The sequence below is a fragment of the Chrysoperla carnea genome, chromosome 4, assembly GCF_905475395.1.
Source record: "Chrysoperla carnea chromosome 4, inChrCarn1.1, whole genome shotgun sequence".
In the NCBI taxonomy this organism is placed as follows: Eukaryota; Metazoa; Arthropoda; class Insecta; order Neuroptera; family Chrysopidae; genus Chrysoperla; species Chrysoperla carnea.
Genome location: NC_058340.1, coordinates 65,696,801 through 65,721,601, shown reverse-complemented (window position 1 = coordinate 65,721,601; position 24,801 = coordinate 65,696,801). Strand labels below are relative to the sequence as shown.

At 27.4% G+C, this 24,801-nt stretch overlaps 1 protein-coding gene across 6 annotated transcripts in view; it reads right to left on the bottom strand.

The window, feature by feature from the left end:
• LOC123298325 overlaps positions 1-24,801 on the bottom strand; it is a 130,136-nt gene that overhangs the window by 17,627 nt on the left and 87,708 nt on the right. For 4 of the 6 annotated variants that reach the window (XM_044880296.1, XM_044880297.1, XM_044880298.1 and 1 more), the window contains one exon: positions 957-1,207. In XM_044880296.1, coding sequence (XP_044736231.1) covers positions 957-1,118 — 162 coding nt within the window. In that variant the 5' untranslated portion in view covers positions 1,119-1,207. Of the gene's footprint in view, positions 1-956; positions 1,208-7,085; positions 7,143-10,730; positions 10,866-24,801 lie in introns of those variants that run through there. The other 2 variants (XM_044880294.1, XM_044880299.1) reach the window with 2 other exon arrangements.

The window sequence follows — 24,801 nt, the reverse complement described above, 5'->3', positions numbered from 1 at the left end:
TTTTCAGTTCTCTCCTTATAAGTGCCAATAATGTGCCTTTAATGTGCCAATTTTTAACTTAAAATTTTGATGCACTTTTTAATTTCCAATCGTGTACAAATAAATATCCTATACTCAAGTTTTATGTACGTTATTCAATACAAAAGATTATTAAAAATATTGAAATAAAATTATTGAAGTATTATTTTGTTCCGTTGACAAAAAATTTTATAAATATATCCACGTTCAATTATGTACAGACGCAGAGAAGATTCTTCTTTTTATTTTTTAAGTATTATCTTTAAAAAAATATCAATTGAACGTTTAAATATACATAAATACCTACAATTTTTTTAATTAATAAAAATAAATTTATTTTACATAATATTTCTTTATTTAATATGCACGGAAAGAATTGGCGCCTATACAAATTATTAGTTTTATTTAACAGATTTTTTGATAAGAGAATAAATATTATTTTTATTAATTTTTTTTTTTTTTTTTTCAATAATTAATATTTTTCTATACAATGCAATAACGCTTGTAAACTCAGAAAAAATCGGGAAAAAAATTTGTGTTTCCGATTTCGATAAAACTCTGTATATAAGGTAATTTTGATCCAAAAAATACGAAAATCGGGTTTATGTATCGATTGGATGCATAGTTTCTGAGAAAATCGGTATGTCCAATTTTGGAATATATCTCAAAAGCCACGCATCCAATCATTAAATAAACCCGATTTTTGGATTTTTTGGGTCAAAATTATCCTATATAATGAATTTTGTCGATTTCGAAGGCAAAAAAAATTTTTTTGCAATTTTCTAAAGAGTAACTTATTTTATGATTCGTTTATATTATAATTTTTATTGAAAGCTTTCTTACTGATACATAAACCTTTAATGTTTAACCATAAGTTTATTGACTAATTTGATTAATTGGCCGGGACTAAAAATTGAAAATAAATCTTGCGTACTTACATATTCATTTCGGAATTTTCTTGCATGATTTAATGCATTTTCCGTTTGTAACAATACCGTTTTAAGTTGTGCATGCTGTGTGATATTATCTTCATTCATTACTAATGTTGCTGGATCTATTTCACATGGATTTATCCATCTTGGTTTTCCATTTAGTTCCATAGCTGATTGGCCCACTGGTGCTGTTAAAACTGTTGGTATTCGTAATACGCTTAATAAACACGCACCAAGCACAAAAACCTCCCCTAATCCTAGAAAAAATAAATAAAACAAACTTAGTAGATCCTTACAAATATTTATAAAAAAGGATATTGCTTGTTTTTATCCAACAGACCCACATAGCATCTTTTTTAAAAAAAAAAAAAAAAAGAAATAAAAAAATGCAAAGAACAAATGAGTTTGTGTAATTTGAACAACAATGTTTAGTTTTAAAATGATGAGAAGATCAATTTGACGGCATTATTCATTTGATGTATGCAGTAAATCGTAGGTATCTTTAAGAGTATATAAAACATTTAACAAACATCTCTTTAGCTTGCTTTAAGAGTTAAAGCTTAAAAGAGTTAAAGTTAACTTATATAAAACAACAAACACCATGTTGACCACACCAAGTCATCATAATAACGACACATAACATTATAGGAGGTATAATATTGTTGTAAAAAGAGTTCATATAATGTTCAAGGTAGAATAACCTGTTTAACTAACAGTGACTTAATTGAAAGAAGTATATTCATTAAGAGAACATATACATTATGTAACAAACTCTTTCTTAATTTCCATTCATACTTGTAAAATTCAAATTCCGTCTACAAGCGATATCAAATTTTCCTTGAAAGATGGTGAAAAAATCAAAACGTCTTCATCTTCATTTTCAAGAATATAATTGCATCAAAATTTAAGACGAGATGAAGATTAGATTAGATTATATTGGCTGTCCACGAAAGATAGAGCCCATTATGATAGGTACCATATATGTGTTTTTCTACCTTTCCGCTGATAATTTCATTTATCAGCTCCTCAATTTTTTTCAGAGCCTGAGTGTACCTCCTTCATGCATATACCATACGCTACACCAGCCCATCACAATAGTTAATTAAATTGATTTTTGTTGTGAAGACGGCAATCGAACTAGCTACCTTAGGCATACCGCGAAAGGAAATTGATTACACCTTAACCAACTGAGCTACAAAGGTTGACAAGACGAGATGAAAGACTTGGAAAAATTATAATAATGTCATCGTATTGTATAAATCTATGGTCGTTCAAGACTTTATACCATTCAAACTACATTTCTTAAGAATCTTTCTGTATTATTATAGCATCGGTAAATCTTATGTTTATTGCGTTGCGGCGAACAATCGATGTTTTTTTTTACCGAGTGTGGAACAAATTTATTTATCTTGAGAACAAGAATAAATCTTTTATTAGTTTATTGATTTTGGAAAATTTCTTTTACAAAGTGATTGCCCTGTATACAAAAAAATTTGGAAAAATTTGAGATATAGCTCGCTTTTTCTTCGAGAACAACCATATCTATTTAGGAACATTGTAAGAAAATGCCTGGTGTTCTTAAGAAGCCCTAATCACATATTGGCATACATGAGCCAGTTATTAAGGGAATAACGGGAAATGCTAATTCCTCCATACCTTTTAAGTGATTTACGAGCTTTTTCACCTTTGCGAATTTTTAAACTTTACCAAAACAGAAAGAAACCGATATATGTAAATTTCATGATGACGATATAAAGAAATTTTTCTCAAGGCAGAACAGTTTGAGGAAAGAGGGCTGCTTGAAGACTAAGTGTCTTTCTAATCGCGATTAAAGTTCGACACACGGTACACAATGTTCAGATCGTCACATCTACGGTAGATTAATATTATTTTAAAAAAAAAAAAAAAAACATATATACCTTGGTGTAAGTACACCTATTATAACAGGCTAGACCTACCGCAATAATAATAGCCTATAATTGGCCAGTTAATATGTGCGTTAATGCATCATTCCATATAGTTATTTACCACATATTTTTACTTCTTCGTTCGTTGTTTGAACGTTTGCATCAAATAGCAAAAAAACAGAATTAACTAAATTAGAAAAATATTAAATAATGACAAAAACGTAACTCTATTTCAAATCGTTCTGATGTGAACGCAACAAATAGCCAAGCAACCAGCATTGAGAGTGCAGGTTTGATTTACTGTTGTATATAAAAAAAAAATTATTATTATTATTATTAAAGAAAATTGTTATTAACATTACATTTTTTTTTTCGTGTAGTTATCAAAACATTCCACAAACGATTAATAATTTATAGAGCAAATTATTATTTGTTGCGGATTGTCTGTGTGTGGCTTTGGCTCATTATTAGCTTGTTTATTTTATTTTTTTTCTTCTTCTTTCATTAACGTTGTTTTTATTAATTACTTTTAATGATTTGTACAAACTAGCAAATATGAAAATTATTTTATAATTTGTGTGTGTGTTTGTAAAAGATTCTCTAAAAACGATTTGTTTTACAGTTTGTTTTATTTTATTAATATTGACAGGAAATTCATATGGTTTTATTATATAAGTGACAAAATTATTAGATAATATTTCTTAGTTCGAATATTGGAGTTCTTGTTGCATAATTGAATTTTTGTGTTCGTAAACATTCACATTATTGGACAATATTTAAAAGATTAGAGTATGGTTTTACGTCTCTCACAATTACTATGTTACCTACTACTGTCGTAATAAACAGAAATAATTCAAAAACTTTATTTGGGGGCTCTGGCGAATCATTCTAGTAAAATCCAAGTTTAATTAATATATTACTATAAATAGAAAATTCTTAAAACCGGTAAAAGCATTTTAACCGAAGTTTTAAGTGAAGAAAATCATGAGACATATGAGTATAAAATTACAAAAAAATTACAGGTTTGAAAAAAAAGTGCTAAAATTAATGTTTCTCTCTTCAAAGTTTAATATTCTGAGTTTTTCTAACATGACATCAAAAATTGCATAAACCAAGTGAAAACAAACAATTGACAGAGTTAATTGGTGAAATACCATGTATAGACAGTGTTGATGACCCAATCGTTTATTTTTTACTTCATGTAAATAAGGAAAGATATCCACATGTAACTGGTATATCCATATAATACTTACTAAAACATTTGCAACTAATTTGCGCCATCGCGGATAAACAGTGATGTTTACGAAAAAATGTTGCAAACAAAAGTTGTTTATTTTATTATAAAGAAAATTTTTTATAATTAAACTTTTGTTCTATCTCTAACGGTATACAAGATAACCCAATTGACCTATGTTGCTCATTTTACACCTTACTTTTTACGTCCAAGCACGCTTTAAAAATTTTAACTTGATATCTCTTTTCGTTTTTGAGTTATCGTGTTGACAGACAGACGGACAACAGAAAGGCAGACGGTTAGACAGACGGACAGACAATCAAAAAGGGACTAATTAAGTGATTTTATGAACGGCTATATCAAAACTTTATTGTTAGCATCAATATTTTCAAGCATCACAAACTTGGGACAAAACTTAATATACCTTGATATATTTAATATACATGGTATAAAAATCCAATACTATCAATTCTTCCAATAATGATTTTTTTAAAACTGTTTTTAGTATAAATATATTAAATAGAAGTTAAAACTAATAAAATTAAAAAAATTTATATTATTATTTTTCAAAAATTGTAGTGTAATTTAATATGTCGGCAAACCCTTAAAATTTTATTACTAATTAATGTCAGTAAAAAAATTAGTTGAGACCTCTTAAACCGATGTAAACAATATGATTATAAGGTATACAACATTCTATCTCAACTCAACACCGTCCCGTTTGTAAAAAGGTATCTTTATATTGTTTAGAAAAAGATTAGTTTATTTAAATAAAGTCGATGACTGCACTGTTTTTTTTTTTTAAGTTATATTATTATTTTATAAATGAATAATGCTATATTAGAGTGTTAGTTGCGCTCTCCTTGTAATCATCTTGCCACAAAGTCAGCCTGTGTCGGGCCTCTTTTCAATCAAAAAAAACCATTCGAGTCCAAGACACAAAAATATCATCAACATATTACCAAATAAGAGTTAGATGGATGGTATTCTTCTTCTTTACTGAGTAGTGAATTCTATTTCATTTTTTTTTTTTAATAGTAATTTGGGTAATAATAATTTTTTAATTATTTTTGAATTTTTTTCTCATGGTTTTTATATTCAAGAAAAAATTCTTTAATTTTTTTTTTGTCGTCTGAGTTTGTTGTTTATTTAAAATAATTGGATTAGAGTTTATATTTTTTGTGTGATGAAAATTTTAAATGTCCTTGTAATTGATTCCAACACGTGATTTTAGCCAACACGCTTGAATTTTTGGTATATGATCTTTTTTTAAGATGCAAACACAATGGAATAATTCTAAATTCTAATCTCTATCATGAACAGTGGAATAAGCTTAAATGATTTCTGGTAATAGGTTATGTTAGGTTAGGTTATATTGATTGTCCACGAAGTACAAACTTAGGCTATAGAGTGATACCATATATGTGTTTTACCACCTTTCCGCTGATAAGTTCATTTATCAGCTCCTCAATTTCCGAGGCTGAAGACATCTCCTTCATGTATATACAATGCAGTACACCAGCCCATCACAACAATTAATTAAATTAATTTTGTTACAACGGCGGGAATCGAACCTGCTACCCTAATCATACGTGGACGGAATTGGTTCCCGTTAAAAGGAGATAACTCCTATAAATGTATATAATCAACTTTTTCCTGATTTCTGTAGAAATTTTCAGATTGGGGTGAAGTACTTTCAGTATATTTAATTAGAGACGGTAGAACCATAGTAATTCAAGTAAGAATTTTTATAATTTGTCGAGAGTAAAGAAAATTTGAATGGAGTTATATATTGACATATTGAATATTAAAACAATAATCTTCTAAATTAGCGCTGTTACACAATACAAAATTAAATTAATTATCTATGAAGTAAAAGATTAGAATTTCTAATGAAAAATGATGAGGTATGCACTTTGGGTGGTTGTGGTATGGAAAATTATGAAGAATTGCATTTTTTTGCATGCCAAAATCTTTTTTAAGTATACTTGTATCACTATAATTCTACCGTCGTCAATTAATAACAAATCCAGCCCCGCGAATCGATAATTACATTTTACCTTAAAGAAAAAATACGTAGCGGGTGTAAAATTAAGATTGAGTGAGCGTGTACTTTAAAAAAGCGCGTAGTATGAACAGAATGTTGGGTGAATTCTTGTTTTTTTTTTAAAGAAATTATAAAAATATTCCTAAAAAATATTTACAAGTAAAATAGAAAATAATTTATTTTTTTTATAAAAAAAAAAATTAGTTAACTCTTTTTAGACAGATATTTTTAATGTAACAATAAAATACCTTCGTTCGTTCAATACTTAGTTAAGTTTTAAGTTCACTTGTATGATAGATAGGTAAAACACACATCGGCTTAGAGTTAGTTAAGTACACAATTTGTTTTTTTTTTATATATATATATTGAAGTTTTTTTTTGTAAAACGAACTATTTCGTAATTATATCTATAATCCGGTTCACTCTTAGAAGATATCTGAACGATTGTGTGTACAATGTACATATTGTATAAAATATAAAAATATTTTTCTATATATTACACACGTTTTCATCAATTAAAAGTAGATGAAAAACAAACATCATTTTTAAAGAATTACACTAAATAATAATTAGTGTTAAGCAATTGGAGTTATTGACATAATAGGGCATTAGAGAAATTATATATAAGTTTATTTTTATTTACAGGCAATTTTATTACAGATGTGATATAAGTACAAATTACATAAAGAGCAAAATTAAAACTGAACATTATTTCTCTTATTAGCCAACACGACAAGATTTAAAATGAGAATTAAATCATGGAATTTGATAAAATAATAAGGAATAGGTATCTCGTGTTGACAGGAAAAATATAGGGAAGATCTCGCGTGGACAGAAAAAAACAGGCTAGACAAATGATATTAAGATTTAATTATTTTCATTATGTAATTTGTATATCATATATGTAATAAAATTGACTATAAATAAAAATTGAGTAAATTACTCACTTATATACTATTTCTTTAGCCACGGATATCGCACTACGTAATTCCTCACGGGTTGAGCTAGTTCCTAGAATTCCTTCAAATATGTTTATGTTTATTCTAAAGTCCACAATTTGAATCTGATCAAAATTAAATTTACAATCTAATTTGGTATTTAAAATACCGTAACCTGGAAGTTTAGGCTTCATAAACACGAAAGTTTGGACTTCGACGATGAAAGCTTTTAAAATGTGGTTTCTTCTATAAAAATAATTTTGATATTTAATCAAGACTCAATAAATTTCGAAGTTCAATACCATTTAAGCTTTTAAAATTAATTTTCATTTGAGAGTTCATCGACTTATCTTAAAAAAATGAATCTTTGCGAAGCAAACACTTTATTTGTACACGGCGGTTTACACGGTGCAGCATTATTAGGTGAACAACGTCCACTTGATAAATATTTTTAAGTTTAAATTACTTTTCAACAAAAAATAACAAATAAGAAAAGGATATTGTTTTTAACTATGTTTTTATTAATTATTAAATCATAAAGTTTACTTTGGAAGCAAATGTTTTTATGTCATGTTCCTCTGTACATATGACTGTTAAAGAAATTCGTACACCTGATAGTATTTCCGGTCAATCGTAAAAATTATTAAAGTACACAGACACACATTAAAAAATATAATATCTTCCTTATTTTGATTACAATATTTTTATAAACAACAAATTAAAGAAAACGTTTGTGGAAACATACTCGATTATCGAAATCATCAAGTTAAAATATCTTAAATCATTCAGCTCTTCTAATCGAAACTTTTTATTTTCTTGACGGTCGAAACGAAAACGAAACGAAATATTTGCTTACGGATAATTTTAAATATAAAAATCTAAAACGTTCAGTTCCTAAGGACGTAAAAGTATAAAAACCGATAACATTCCATTTTTTTTCGTCATTCCATAAAGGTCTACAGGGTATACAAACATATGAATATGACGTCATAACATCGTATTACTTGATTTACGAATACGAATGAGAGGGCATAGGAATTATACAAAAATTACTTATTTAAAAATAAACATATAATTTAAAGAAAATTTTAATTTCATTTCAATTATATTTTTAGCTAAAATATTTTTAAAAAATTTCCCAAAATTATAAAACCGCGGGAGATTATTGACTTTTCATATGAAAAAAAAAAAAAACTAAATTTCTGATAAAAATGCAAATAATTTAAAAACACGTATTATAAATTTTAAAACCAGTCATATTGTTTGTGTCATATTAATAATAATTGTCGAATTTATTCATCATACGAAATTCATAGAAATTATAAATAAAATTAAATAAAAATATAAATATAATAAAAAAATATGTAGTACAATTTTAAATCCACTGAACTTAAACATATTAAATTTAATTAAAATATTTAATTATGTTCTGAAATCAGCATAAGATTTAAAATTTTCACTATTCACTTGAAATTTTCGCACAAGTTTTCCGTACAGCGATTTAATTTCAGTAAATGTGAAAAGATAAAGCAAAATAAAAATTGCCAGCCCAAAAATATTAGATTTTTAACTTTGTAAATCTAGGGCTTATGTAAACAAACCCCCAACCACCAAAGCCTTATGGAATAAAATTGAGAGATTTATCAACGAAATACAGCCAGCCATAGAAGAATATACAATTTTGACAAAAAATAGTATTTTAAGAAAATACTTAGTACACGCTTCCCGAATAATTTTATTTACGCTTTTCTCCCTTAAGGATAATGTTTAATTATGACTCCATTTCAATATTTATATTAACTAACAAAATTACTAATTTAGTACACAAACTAAAATAATAAAAAGGAATGTGTTTGTATTCTGGTTATATTTACACTAACAACTAATATTGATAATTTTCGAGTTAAAATAATTAAAATAATATAATATTTAATATCCATTGAACTAAAACAAACTATTTACTTAAATTGTAAAAAAAAAAAAAAAAAAAATTAATTATATTATAAAATTATAAAGTACAAGTGAATCATAAAACCTTTGGTATTATATAACACAAACAAATTCAGAAGCATGGAATTTTTTTTCCTCCGTAAAACTAAATTATAAGAAATCTAAGTTTAATTCGTAGTAAATAGTAAAAAAAAAAATTAAATTAAATTCAACAGTGTATAATTAGGTATTGGGAAAAACCATTTATAAAGGTTTAGTACACAAATCTTATTGTCGTAACAATGTTATGAATCATTCGTATATTTCCGTATTATTTACACAAAAAAAGTGAACAAAATTGTAATCATCATTATTATTATAAAATATTCTTACCGTGACGAAAATCATCGTGTTACGTGAATTATGTACACAAAAAAATAATCCAGAGATATTTTTTAGATTTGTCATCACATTTAATCAGAAAAAAAGATTACAAAAATTAGTAATTTTAATTATTAAAGACAGTATTGTAAAATTCGTCCATTCAAATTAATTTCGATCCCAAATATCTAAAACTAATAAAACTATCAAGAAAATATTTTGCCATTGCTTAATTCAAGAAAAGCCATTAATTAGCTAGATAGTAAGAGCATTTGTAGCTTTGAAGGTCAAATCCTTTCTTGGATATCTGGCAAATAGAAAAAAAAATTCGATAATCTTTTTGGATTCATTCCGAAGGACCAACTGAAGGCGAAGACAGCTTGAGAATCATTAGCAAAACTTAAGATTCACAGATTAAATAATTTGAATAGCATTGTAATAAAAAAGGAAAAACCGAAATATTTAAAAAATTTCAAGGCTTAAAAAATAATAAATTAGGTATAACATCAAAAAAGCTTCTTATTTGAAAAGCTACTTGTTTGGAGACATTCAAACTTGACTTCTATTCGAAATGCAAGTAAAATACATTACTTTCCTTCGAAGGAATAGCAAAAAATCGATAAAAATCATTCATTACGATTAAGCAAATGTTTTAAGATTTTAGGAAATTGACTGAAAAGAATGGAAACTAATTTCATAAAATTGCAAAAAAAAAAAACAATAATATTCCCGAAAGAACTATATTTAAAGTACTAAGACAAATTGGAAACTCAGTAGTTCAACCTGGAATCTTAAATAAAAATAGAAAAATTTCAAAAAGGCTCCTTTATTAAAAGTACCTAAGCTTAAAAAGGAGATAAAAATCAATATTTATTCTTAAATTCTATAAGGAAACTCGCAAAATAATTTCTCGAAATAACTACCATAAAGTAACTAAAAGTAATCTCGAATCTCGAAAGATTGATTCAAAAAAAATGAAAAACATAGCGAGTATAGTTTAAAATTCAAAAATGAATTACGAAATATAATAAATAATAATTCTATTGATTATGAAATAAAAATTATTTAATATATAACAAGAAATTGTTCATAAATTCTCAGAAATATTAACGCATAACCCATTACACAAACACCACCTACAAAATTATGAGTAATACTCAAATATGAGTTATCGCAAACATTGTATAACAAAACACATACCGCGAAATACCATTCAGAATGGCAGTCATGAAAAGTGGCCGTATCGATATATGTAATACTAAAGGGTAGAAAGGTTAATTAGACCACTTGTTGCACATTCGAATATAAAAGAAAATAAGTTAGAAAATTCTATATGGTACTTACGATAACATAGTCTGGAAAATATTCGTGTTGATGTAAAAAATATTTTTACTAATTTATTAAAATTCAAACTACAATAATTACACACTAATAAATTATTTGATGTATTTTTTTGCACCATAAACATTTTTCGATGTTGTTTCGTTGACATCGACGACGACAAAACCGTATTACAACTTTTACAACAATTTTTCTCGGTTCGTTGATATGTTTTCATTGTACGTAAATCACGATGTAACATACCAATTATATGTCCGTCAATAGTTAAATTTTCGTTAAACATGATCTCAAATTTTTTTTTGATCAATGAAAACACGGAAAAAATGTTTTTATTTATTTATTTAATTTTTTTTTTCTATTAAATACGGAAGATAAATTTTTTTTGCTGATTTTTTTAAAATATAAAAAAGATTGTCATAATCAGCACTTATTTGTCTCACTTCACTAATAAACACAAAACACCAATTGATTGCAGCACGAAATTGATTTTGTGTAGTAAATCCACACTCGAGGACTGATTCCAAGTTAATGATGGATCATTGAAGATACAAAGTTTATTGTCAACTGAAGATGAAGACATCTAAACACTACCATACATATTATAAAGGGCTGATGTTATAAACGCAATGTTTAAAAAAAAATCATCAAAGTACCCCCTCTACGTCACCCCGTGAGTATAGTTATTAGTACTCCTACACACATGAAGTTACACACTGTGTAATGTTTTAAGACTGATATATACCTTTGATATACATATTGTATATAAATATGTATGTGTGTTTTGAAACACGTGGTACCGGTGAGTAAAAAAGAAGAGGGATCGATGACGAATTTATACGGGAATTCCCGCATGAACCAATAGTATAATACTGGGTGGGATTTGTTATGACATTGAAGGAGGGGCAACGAAAAAAAAAAAAAAACATACACTATTTCATTCATATACTCTCTTGATAGTATGCTTTATAAACTCTGTTTCTTATTACACATAGTGTGTGGAGTGCTGTGCACTCCGGTTGAAAGATCTGTTTTTCAACTTATATATATTTACAATATTGTTTATTTCCACCTGTTGATTTGTGTATATGACCGGCGCGCCACGGCGAACTACGAACGCGAACGGCGCTTATACCTCTCAGAGCAGAGCACCAAGAGTTTATTGTTTTGATATGAGAGAGACTTACTGCAGGTTATATCATTTATCTAGGAGACATGAAAGCGTGTGCACATATTATTATTATTATTATTAGTAAAGACTTGTTTGTTAGGTAGGTCTGTTATGATATAGAAAGAAATTTATTCAAGGTGAAATAATAATATTGTGTGTTTTATTGTGTATTTAATAACACTGGCACACCCCCATTAAGGATTTCCTTACCTTCGGATTTAAAAAAAAAAAAATCGTCTGATCTGATTTATTGAATGAATTTTTATTTGATTTAACGTTCATTGTTCAGTACATAGATAATATAAAAGTTATATGTTTTTTAATTTTAAGTTTTTTTCGAAAGCTACTAAGAAAATGTAAAATTAAAAAAAAATTGATTGTTATTATTGAAAATGGTTTTTCTAAACTGTAAATTCAATTTCAGTGATGTCAACATATCACTTAATTAACGCCGCCACACACAGAAAATGATCAAACATGTAAGATGATAAATGGTTTGTCTCTCAGCTTGTTTTCAATATATTATAACATAATTTTATATGGAAACAAGTCGAAAAATGTGAGTTTAGCATGATTCCGTTTGCCTTCCACCTTAAACGGATATCAAACTATTTTTTATTTATAATTAATAAAAAAATGGAATTATTAATTTAAAAACTAAATTACTCAAATATACTTTAGATGAATTATTCTTTTATTTATGTAATTAAGAATTTTAGCAAGAATTGCTATTAGAATTTCACAACAATGGTTTGAAATTTCATCAGCCTTTAAAAAAAAAAAAAAAAAAAAAACTTGACGATTGCAAAATTTTCTTTCAATATATATCAACTCTCGAATTTTCGACCTAGAAATTCTGTATAATGTCTAGAAATTTAACCACATTACCAAATTGGAAGAAAACCTGCTTAATATCCTTTCTTTTTCACTTTTGAATGTATCAAATATATTTTTATATACGATTTCCCGTTCCCTCCACCATCAATGTACAAAAGCTTATGACGTTATTGGTAATATTATGATACAAAAACTCATGGCGTTATTGATAATTTAATAATACTTCAATATTCTAGAAGAAATTCAAGTTTGGTAAATCTAGTAAACCAGGATTCAAATACTTGGATATACCAGATGAGATCAAAAAATTTTTTAATCAAATTTATTCAGGATACAAATATTTATTTACGTAAGTTAGTTTAAATATAAACTTTGACAGAAAAAAAACCTTGGTCTTTAAAACAAAGTCAAATTTCATCCGGTTACTACCCCTTATAAAAATAGATATTATCAAATAAGAAATAGTTTTCTTAAATGAAAATTAAATCACTTGAAATGGAAGAGAATTTTCAATAATCTCTATGAGATATCAATTTTTTTTTTTTTTAAATTATCCGATTAATTTATTTTCAATTTAACTAGAGATAATATACAAAAAATAATATGACAAATAACATAATTAATTAGTTCATTACTCATATTGAAATAGAAATTATTATTTAATTTTTTTGGTCCAAATTGAATAATATTATTACCTTTTTATAAACTGGTTAAAAAGACAGACAGAGAAAAAGAAAATGAAAAAATAAATATAAAAATTTAAAAAGTTTTTTAATAATCTAACAATATAAAATATCACATATCTGTTACTATAATTCACTTAATCGATTAAAATCGATTAAGAGTTTATTTTATGCGATTCATTTCAATTACAGTTAAAACAAAAAACGATTCACAGAATACGGAAGATTTTACTTTTAAATATGAATGAATGAATATTTGTCTGAACTTGTCTGTAAAGATACTACAAAATGTGTTGCAAAAATATGTGTCAATTATTGCACCACATGACGCAAAATAAAGAATTACAATCTAAGTATTTTTAAAGGTAAACCAATATTACATATTATTTTATCAGGTATTTTAAAGGTAAACCGACATTACATGTTTATTATTTAAGAATTATTTATTAAAATATGTTTACTTTCAATTTATAAAATTCTATAATCAAATTATAGAGTGTTTACGCATGTGCGATCATCACTGAAAAACTGAAAAAGTTAGCCAGATGGATTTTTTTGTATTCGTAAATCTAACACTAATCTAAAAGTCCTTTTTTTGATAAGAAATGTCAAGTCACTGTAAATTTAAAAAAAAATTCAATTATATGATCACTGTTTTTACTAGAACCATTGGTCACTGGGAAATGATAAAATTATCAAGATAGAATAGTTCATTGATTTTGAATATATAATTTTATTTAAATAGGATTCTCCAGTAATCTGTGAAATTTAAAGTAAAACAAGTGAAAACAAACAATTGACTGAGTTAATTGTTAAAATACCATGCATTGAAAGTGTTGGTTACGCAATCATTTATTTCTTTACGTCATGTAAGTAAAAAAAAGATAGCCACTCTTAGAAAGCCACATATACATACATAATATCATGAAAACATAACTGATATTCCCATATAATACATACTATATAATTTGCGCTCTCACTGGTAAACAGTGATGATTACGAAAAAATGTTTCAAACAAAAGTTGTTTATTTTTTTATAAAGAACATTTGTTATATTTAAACTTTTATTCTATCTCTGACGATTTACAAATCCAAGGCCCAATTGACCTATGTTGCTCATTTACGAACTCAACCTTACTTTTTATGTCCTGAGCACGCTATAAAAATTTTAGCTTGATATCTTTTTTCATTTTTAAGTTATCCTGTTGTCAGACAGACAGACAGATGGATGGACAGACGAAAGAACAACCGAAAATGGATTTTATGAACCCCTATAAAAAAATTTTGTTCATAGCATCAATATTTTTAAGCGTTAGAAACTTGGGACTAAACTTAATATACCTTAATATATCTCATATATGCGTGGTATGAAAATTTATCTGTTAAATAGCATAAACATACAAGACTGAGACTACTTTCTGCACGGCTTTTTTTGTGATTTGTACACAAAATCACGGGCATCAGCTTGTAATCAATAAAAAAAATTTCACTATAGTCAACACATTCAAAACAATATTTCTTAGAATTCAACATATGTTTTTTAATAATGACAAATCATTTCATATGTATGTATGTATGTATGTATGTATGTATTATAGAGTCAAGTCAAGTCAGTCTATTGTAATAACCTTGACCTCAATAATATAGTAAATCAATTTTTTTCACTCATAACAAAAATTTTGTACATTGACTTTGTTATTATATATTAAAAATACTGTTTTAGAAAGGTTTGTTTTAACTTCATACAAAATTATTGTATCTTAATATCATAATATCTTTTTAAATGTGAGTCATCATGTTAAAAGTTCTAGGAAGTTAAGATTCATAAGAAAATCTAGTTGTTCAAAATTGAATATCCTATGAGGACAAAAACTCTACTTGAAAACTACCACTTAAACTTTCAAAAAAAAAAACAAGTGAAAACAAACAATTGACTGAGTTAACTGTTGAAATACCATGTACAGATAGTGCTGATTACGCAATCGTTTTTTTTTCATTACCTCATGTAAGCAAAGAAAGATAGCCACTCTTAAATGTCCACAATCGTGTGTGTATATAACACTTATGTGGTGTCACACATATATAACTGATATTCCTATCTAGTATATAAAGTTCAAACCTAATTGGCGCCCTCAAGAGTAAAAAGTGATCTTTACGAAAAAATGTTTCAAACAAAAGTTGTTAATTTTTTTATCTGGAACATTTTTTATATTTTAACTTTTGTTCTATCACTAACGATTTACGAGGTAGGTCCTATGGACCAAGACCCAACTGACCTGTCCTAAGCACGCTAAAAAAAAGTTGATATATCTTTTCGTTTTTGAGTTAATGTGATGACGGACAGACAGACAATGGGTAATAGACTCTTTAGATGATTTTCTATGTCCATGGTATAGAAACACTACAGTTAGACGGACTTAACTTTTGATAAGAAATTTTTCTCGCTTACCCTTTAACCCATTAGTCAACAATATTGATAAAAATTCCTAGCTCAAATCATATCAGGTTTTTTTCATATACATATCTATTTCTCTTTTTCATTTTTTAGAGATTCATGTAGAATGAACTCAATCTCATAGCACTTTCTAACATATTATTTATCTATTTATGTATTATTTATCTAATGTAACATTTATCATTTTATGTAACATATTCTTCTTCCGTTATAATACTTTTCCATTTTTTTAGCCTTACTAATTTATAAAGTGTTTCGTATATGAATTTAATATTGTTCACCGCGCTTCCACCAATAAATTAGATAATTACTGCGATTTTATTATAAGGAACTTAAATAAATCTACTTAGTCCATTACCGGTTCGGTGTCAGTGCACTTGACCTTAAAACTATGTACAATATACGAGGGTGGGTCATTTTAATCTATACACCTAAATATCACGATTTGTAGTTAGCCAATCAAAACATAACTTAAATAAAAGTTATAGAGTGTGATGAGGGACATTATGTTCTGATATCAGATTGCACCTAGTTCTTCGGGTTCCTTTCATAGCCAATGTAGATCTTAAACGGTAAGAGATTTTAAATTAGAAACTTGATTCTCATAAAAAAATGGAGTATCGGTGGAAATCCGACTTAATAATATGTCATTATTGCATTTAATCGAAAATAAAACCACGGAAAAATGCTTTAGCCAAAAGTTAAGGGCAATAGAGAACATTTGCCTGTGTCTATGACTTTGACCTACAATTATCGATAAGCTTATTTTCTTTCCATTAAATGCAATAAAGTTATGTCATTATTTCATACAAAAAATCCGCCATTAGCTTATATTAACCCCAAATTGTCTAAGGCTTAGGAACTTCGTTAGGGTTCCATTAGCGTGCCCTATTTAGCGTATTTAGCATCATGGGATCTCTTTCCATAATGTTGCCGTTATTTAATAGATTGGATTTTCAAAAATATTTCATATTTAAACTCCAATCTGTCTATTTAAAAAAAAAATTCATCTTATTAAATAAAATTTCATAATACTACTTGAGTTGTGATTGTTTAATATTGACCTCCTTTTAACAGACAGACCACACTTTTACTTTATCTATGGATTTCCCACATCACATACAAAGTGCGCACAAAATACTAAATATTATGTTTTTAATCAAATCATTTTTATTAATCAGTCAATTAATTAACAATAATAATATTATTTTTGTTTATAAAATTTGTAAATTAATTTGATAAACTTTCATCTATTGGCTCTACTCAGCTCGTGTGGCAAACAAAACATACAATAAGCATCTGATATTATATAAAACATAAATATTTGTTATTTTTGTTTTTATTAAACTTGAATAATTTGTAGAATTCATTTCAAAATATTGTGATGAATGACCTCAATATTTTATCTGTTTTGAAAATATAAATTTACAAAAAAAAAAAAACACTGGATGCTAGACCAAGAGTCGGCAATAATACAGTTGAGTCTCGATAAACAGGATAATATTTTCATCACTTAAAAATTATATTGTTTGTTTGTATATACATCGAAAATGGATTCATTGTAATAATTCTAAAAGCACAATAGCATCAAAATAACATATGTTTAATGCTGTGTGTACAGTCTCTCTTAAATATATACAGTCCAATGCTGTTTTGTATAATACTTTATTGGTTTTTATTGAGCCCTGGTTTTTATTGAGCCCTGATTATCGATACTCTACTGTATTATTCGTCATATTCGTCCTGAAAATAATATCACCGTAGATACAAAAGGGGACCATTAGCACAAGGGGGAAAAGGGACCATTAGCACAATTCTTCGTCTTGAATCGAAAAAAAATACAAGATTATGTTAAAGTCAATAACTACCCCTTTGGATAATAAGAGCCACTTCCCAAAGGGGTCGTAACTTCTGAATTTCTGAACATTCTGGACTTGATATCCTTTACCTTTTACCTTTAAAGCCTGTAATTCGATGGTAATCCCAGGTTTTGGTAAAACAACCATAGTAAGCTTTAATACAGTCAATGTTTTCTCGTTTACCCTCATCACTAGAAAACGGCTAAAGCTATCAAGATGGATTTTTAATTTTTTTTTTAAATCTTTCGAACTAGAAATCTTTTTTTTGTTAATAAAGGGCGAGTGATTGTAAATTTAAACAAAATGTACAATTAATTATTTTAAACAAAATAATTCATTTATTTTAATTACAGGATATTTCTACCATTAACTCTCCAGCTAATTTGTCTCACTAAAAAAAATTTGTTTTTGTATTTTCAAAGGTTAAAACAATTCTATATTACGTGAAAAATAATTCTAAAAATTTATAAGAAAATAAATTAATTGATCAAAATAATTTTTTTTTTTTTGGTATTTGAAAGGTTAAAACAATTCTATATTACATGAAAAACAATTCTCAAAATTTATAAGAAAATAAAGTAATTGATACGGAATTTTAAAGTTGTTTTTTCAGCATAAATGTTAAACTCTTTAATTTCTGCGTGGGCACACGAAGACTGTATTTGTTATTACGTAATAAAAGTATGCATGTGTATTGGCGTGTAAAAAAACATGCTAATATGTAATATTTCACGTACTATAAAAATTTGATGAATTGATCCCCCAAAAAAGTGTGCCATTTTGAAAAATCAATTTTAATTACAAATTAAAATATTATTTATTATTTTTAAAAATCAATTTTGATTTATTATTGAATTTTGTTAAGTGAATTCCAGACCCACGCAATAAAAAGGGTTCAATAACAGATATGTATATCTAGATTGATTGTTTAAACACTTTTTTCTAGAAGTAACTATACCGATTCATTACAAACATATTCGAAATATCCAAGATCGTGAAATTCAGTAATATACGTAAAAAGCAAAATTTTAATTTTGTTAATTTAATCGAGATAGCCACCAATTATTAATGTCGTTTTCGGACTAATCCAAGCGCGTGCGCGTGCGTGTATATAAACAATGTCACTGCATTTGTTTTTTACGGCAGAGTAGTGAAATCTGGCACATACTGTACATATATTTTGGTTTTTTCAGACAAAACCCGTTTTGCATAAAACCATTCCCTTCCTTTTTCTTTCGATGCCACAGTATGGAAATTTAAAAATTTTTAATTTACATTTAGACATTTGAAGAAATTATATTGATTTAAGAGGATCATAGAATTAATTACCAAAATTATATTCATTAAAAGAGCAACTTCTCACTAAATTCCACGGCGACTCACATACAAGTTGAGTGTTCTAAATTGAAGAACAAAATAACAGATGAGAAATAGTCTGTATCTATTTCGATCTACTGAACCATAAATATGAAATGTGGTAATAGTCGCGTGCGAATAAAAATTTAGAGAATTTATTATTAATTACCCTCCCACACACACAACATTTTTAACTAATAAATAATATCATAACAATTATGATATGTGTAAAAAAAATTATTTTAATGATTTGTAGTATTTAATTTGAATTAAAACGAATACAACATTTGAAACATATTACATTAGTAATTGTATCTCTCCATACAAAAAGAGTTTGAAAAATATTCATAATCTCAGCTTAACAAATATTTTAATTAATGAAATCGGAGTAATTTCTCATAAAATGTGAGAAATTATCATCATTATTAAAATCAAGAAATTTTTTTAATCTCCAATTTCGAGAAAACTCTTGCATTTGATGTCTGGTCGAATAATTTTTGAGATACAGACTAAAATCGATCCAAATATTGCGATATCTCAGTAACTCTGCATCCAATCATTAAATTAACCTGATTTTTATACTTTTTGGAGCAAAATTATCCTATCCACCGAGTTTCATCAAATTCCAAAACAAATTTTTTTTTGCGATTTTCTCGATTTTTTCAAAGGGTTACCCCTTAAAAAAATTGCAAAAAAAGTTATATTAAGTTATATTATATTATACATACCTTATATATAAGGTAATTTTGACCCAAAAAGTATAAAAATCGGGCACATTTGATGACTGGTCGAATAGTTTTTGAAATACGGACTAAAATCGATCCAAATATTGCAACATCTCAGAAATATTATTATTATCTCAGCGATATCACAAGAATATTTAGCCTGAAATGTCTGTTAAATGATTAATATCAAAAATACGAAAAAAATAAATTTTTAGACTATCAATATTATAAAAACTCTATATGATAATATGCTAGATCGTACAGATTTTCATATATGTGCATGTATTATAAATATAATATATGAGTAGTAGCGTGGACTTGAACAGTATAGTAAGTAATTGATCCCATACATCATCACAGTCATATCAGAGTCAGTTGAATCATTACTATACAAAATAAAATAATAATAATAATAATATTGGAGACCTTTAACAGTATAACAATGCATTTAACATTAGGGTATACTGTACACAGAACATTACTACTGATATATGATGATTAGTCATTCAATAATAATCATTTATTTTTTATGAGACGCGGAAAACCTGTTTAGGTAGATTATTTGCAATAACACATTTGAGAATTTGTAATTTCAAAAGTTTTGCATGGATTAAATGTACCAGTTTACTAAAATTTGAACCTTTACTTACATTTTTACAGATATTGTCCGATAACAATTTAATTTATGATGAATTTCGTACCAAGAGAAAGGTTCTTGTCTATCTTGTTAAACAGATAAATACAAAAAAAATTTGTAAATATAGAGCTTTGTGTATATAATTTGTACATGTTTACATACGATGTCTAAGTATTAAGTACAATAACACATAAGATCTGAACAATAATTTACGTGAAAAATATGAGTATACTTTTATTACCTTGACTCTAGGGGACATTCTACTTCAACCCATTGATTACTGGTAGAACTTTTTGAACTAGAAATTTTTTGAAATTAATGCTAGAGCCAAATACACTTTAAAGTGTAAAAACTCAAGGATTGAATCTTGAATTGAATCTTACAATAATTAATTCTTAAAAATTGAATATTCGAACAATTTGTCTAATGGATAAATTCATATAATCCATTTTGGTTCCTAGCCCGAAAAATGAGTTGGAAGTCAGTCATATCGATGGTTAGACTTTATAAAATATTAATAGTCTACTCTGATAAACTGTACGGTCGTAAGGCTGCCATAATAAGGGGTAATCCTAATGTCAATTGATCATATTACCCATAAAAGTGTAAAACTAGACTTGATATAACATGCCAAAATTTGAAAAAGAAGTTTAAATTGATTAAAAAACGAAGAAGTTATAAGCAATCGAAGATTGCGTTCAAAGGTTTCCCATTTCCTTTTATCAAAACAAAGCTTTAAATATAATATTAATAGCGATACCCACGTATGACGTCACTAGTGGGTATGATTTACTGTAAATTTTATAAGAAAACATCACTGCGATCGATTCATTTGTATCCTCCACCAACTAACGGACCCAACGTATAGATGAAAAATCACTTCTCAAATTTTATACATTTTTTAATATCAAACATCGGATATTCAAGACAATTTTATATAAATTTGTAATGTAATAGTTCAAATCGATGTTTTCTCCATAGCTGTGCCTACACACGAATTCTAGTAGCTTATATTAAACATATATTATATACCAGTTACAACTTGTAACACAGTTTTTCACTAAAAAAGAAACTCCCGATATCGTCATCAATTTCCACGAATTTATTTTTATTCTTCCGTTTTTTTTTTACTCCAAATAAATTAATTGTAAATTAAATTGTAATTATACTTCTTGTGATTTATTATATTATTGTTTATTCCATGATGCAGATCTAATTTATTTAATTGTTACTGTTTGAATCATTTTAAAGAAGTTTCTTTAAAACTATAAACTGAATAATACTAGTTTTTATTTATCGTTATTTTTTAAGAAGAAAATGATTTTGAGTTTATTAACTATATGGCTGTGATTTTTTATTGTTGGGTAAAGTTTTGGACCCTGCGTCTTGGAAAACATTTGAGCACCCTACAGATTTTTTTCAATGATTTTTGTTACCTATGAAATAGTAACAAATCAGTGCAGACAATCGAAATCGTTAAAAATTCTATTTTTACACGGTAAGTTATTCATGGCGTTTATTACCATATTAGGGACAGATACTCAACAAGTATCTGATTATACTTTATACAATATTGCTATGAGATACATAACTATGGCGTTATTTACAATACTGTATGGTATAAAAACTTTGACGCCACTTACATTCTAGTAAACAGTATCGCCATGAGTACAATACTACATTACAGATCTCGCAATGCTACTTGTTTTTACCGCTATGATTTCTGGCGCGTATATGAGTACACATTATTGAACTACGATCCTATTCAGTATAGGTGTAAACGCTATGTTTGTTGTCACACTGCTCGCCACTATATTATTTTTAACCTGTTTGTCATTTTAATAAATATTCCTGGTTTGCCATTAGTAGCATCAGTGACATTAGAGTGCTAAATAGTACTATTCCCCAGAAGTATTGTGGATATAGACATGGACATGTAAATATGATATCTGATATCGGCAAGATTTCTACCGTGTACTGTTTTTTTTGAATTTACAGGTGGACCATTTTCTGTGAGTTTTAAATTACGTTACACCCAAATAATATATGATGTGTATTGATATAATTTTTAGTTTATATAACGTAAAATGTTGAGGAGGTAAAGCTTGAAAAGAGACGCACGTGCGTCAATAATACAAAATCACTAGAGACGCACTAAATAAGCATTGCAATAGTTACTGGAAGCTCAGAAAAGAGGATATCAAGAAAAGATTTGTTTAATTTATTGAAAACTACATGATTGTCTTCAGAATAGATCATTGGAGGTGATTCAAGATAGATCAGAATGTGATCCATGGTACATTTGGAACTTGTACCACGGCTTAATATAAAAATACTCTGGGTAAAAGACTATTAATGTAATAAGGAGGGATTCTTTTCATTGTTATAATTTAAAACATATCGTTTAAAGACATAACCCAAAAACATTTATTTTTAGGTTACCCACCTACACATATTCTGGGAAAATTTTGACCGGCTACCTAATATAGAAGGGCGAACGACGTTTAATAGAAGGATCTAATTAGGTAGAAATAAAGTTTTGTGTCTATTAATAAAACCGTAGGTAAAACAAAATAAAATGTAGGCATTTCATAAGAAAAATATATTTTTTCACCTACACAATTATATCTAGACGAAGAAAGAATTTTTTTTGTCTTACGTCAATCTTTCGTTATGTAAACATATCTGGTATTTGATAAACAAACCAAAACAATGTTATTTTAGGACATGATATTAAAATCATATAATAGCTAAAACACACGTATACAGAGTAAAAACGAGGCACTGAGCATGAAAATCATGAAAAATTGACGTGTTCAAACTTTTCCTTAACAGTCGTTTACAGGAGTCATCCAAGTATAAAAAAACGTTCGTTGTATGATTGAAAATGAGTGATTTCTCTCCTTTTTTCGAGGTGTTCAACAATATCTTGCGCCAAATCTACAAGGCTTCTTAAACATAATCTCTTAAAAGACTTCAGAATTTGCACTCTGAAATTTAAAAAGTGTATTGCAATATCTCAAAAAAGTCACAATTTTTAATATAGTCAGTGAAATTTTTATTAAAATATTTTTAAGAACTAGCTTTTAATTAACGAAATCAAGGGTATTTTTTCGAATATTCAGTGTTATTGCACATGTTATACAGAACTATATTTGCAATTGTTATACAATTATCTTTTTCTTAGGATGGCAGAAAAAACTATATTTTAAAATTGTACGCGTGTAAGTGATTCAATCATGTTCAGAACGTATCAAACAATTTGTGTATTTTTCCACTATAATTATATTAATTTTCATTAATAAGATTATTAAATTAAACGATTGTGGTACTGTAAGGCAGATATGACCAGACTGCAATCGGAAACGTTTCAAAATGATCATCTCTCTCCCAACGATCTTTATTCGCACTAGAAAAGCATTTATTACAGCTCTATTTCAGAGAGGCAAGCATGCAAGGTCTGACGATACGCCACGTTTACCGCAGGAACTGTGGAGATTAGGCAGAAACGATCACTCACCTTTTCTATCACTGCTCAGTTCTTGGTATAAGAAGATATAAGCTATCTCTAGTCTTTGACAGTCTCTGGAAGATAAAATTGGTCGATAAATTTTCGGATGTCCTTAAATTGCTCTAAAGAGTTCAGGGAACAGGGAGTACTCGTGGGACGATCCCTTTGTATCCTAAAGTAGTCTTTGACCTTAGTCTCACGTGAACAGCTCCAGGAAACCTAGTCTAATTTTGGCTGAGAGATTTGAACAAAAATTCTAAAAAACCGATGGGATTCCATAGGTATAGCTATAAAAAAAATGAAATTTCGTAGTAAAGGCAAAAAAAAAACCGATGGAAGATGGTTTCTGATTATTTCCTTAAAATTAAGGGTATCTTTCAACCAAATTTAGAATTGCATTCAATGGTTTTTTGATTTGTCGTCTCTTAGACTATATGCAGAATTTATCCAGTTATTCCTGTTTTCCAGGAACATGCTAATCATTTTTTTAAATCTAAGTATATTTAATACATTCTATTATTTATCTTATTTTCATTAAATTCATTCTTCATTAACTTTGTGAATTATTATCACATAATATTTATAGAATGAATATATTATTATTATATTATTTTAATGAAAATGATCATAATGTGTACAAGATTTACCAAAAATGTTTGGCATAATAATTTTAGTTGCAGTTATAGAATTTCAATGCAATATATTATTTAAATTTTTCTTGCTTGGAGCATTTTTCAATTGAATAATTTTATGAGTGTACTAGAAGATACCCGAACGCTTTGCTGGGTAATTTCTCCTTTAAAAATAAAGACTATCACGTTATAGCCCTCGCTTATCTTCCCT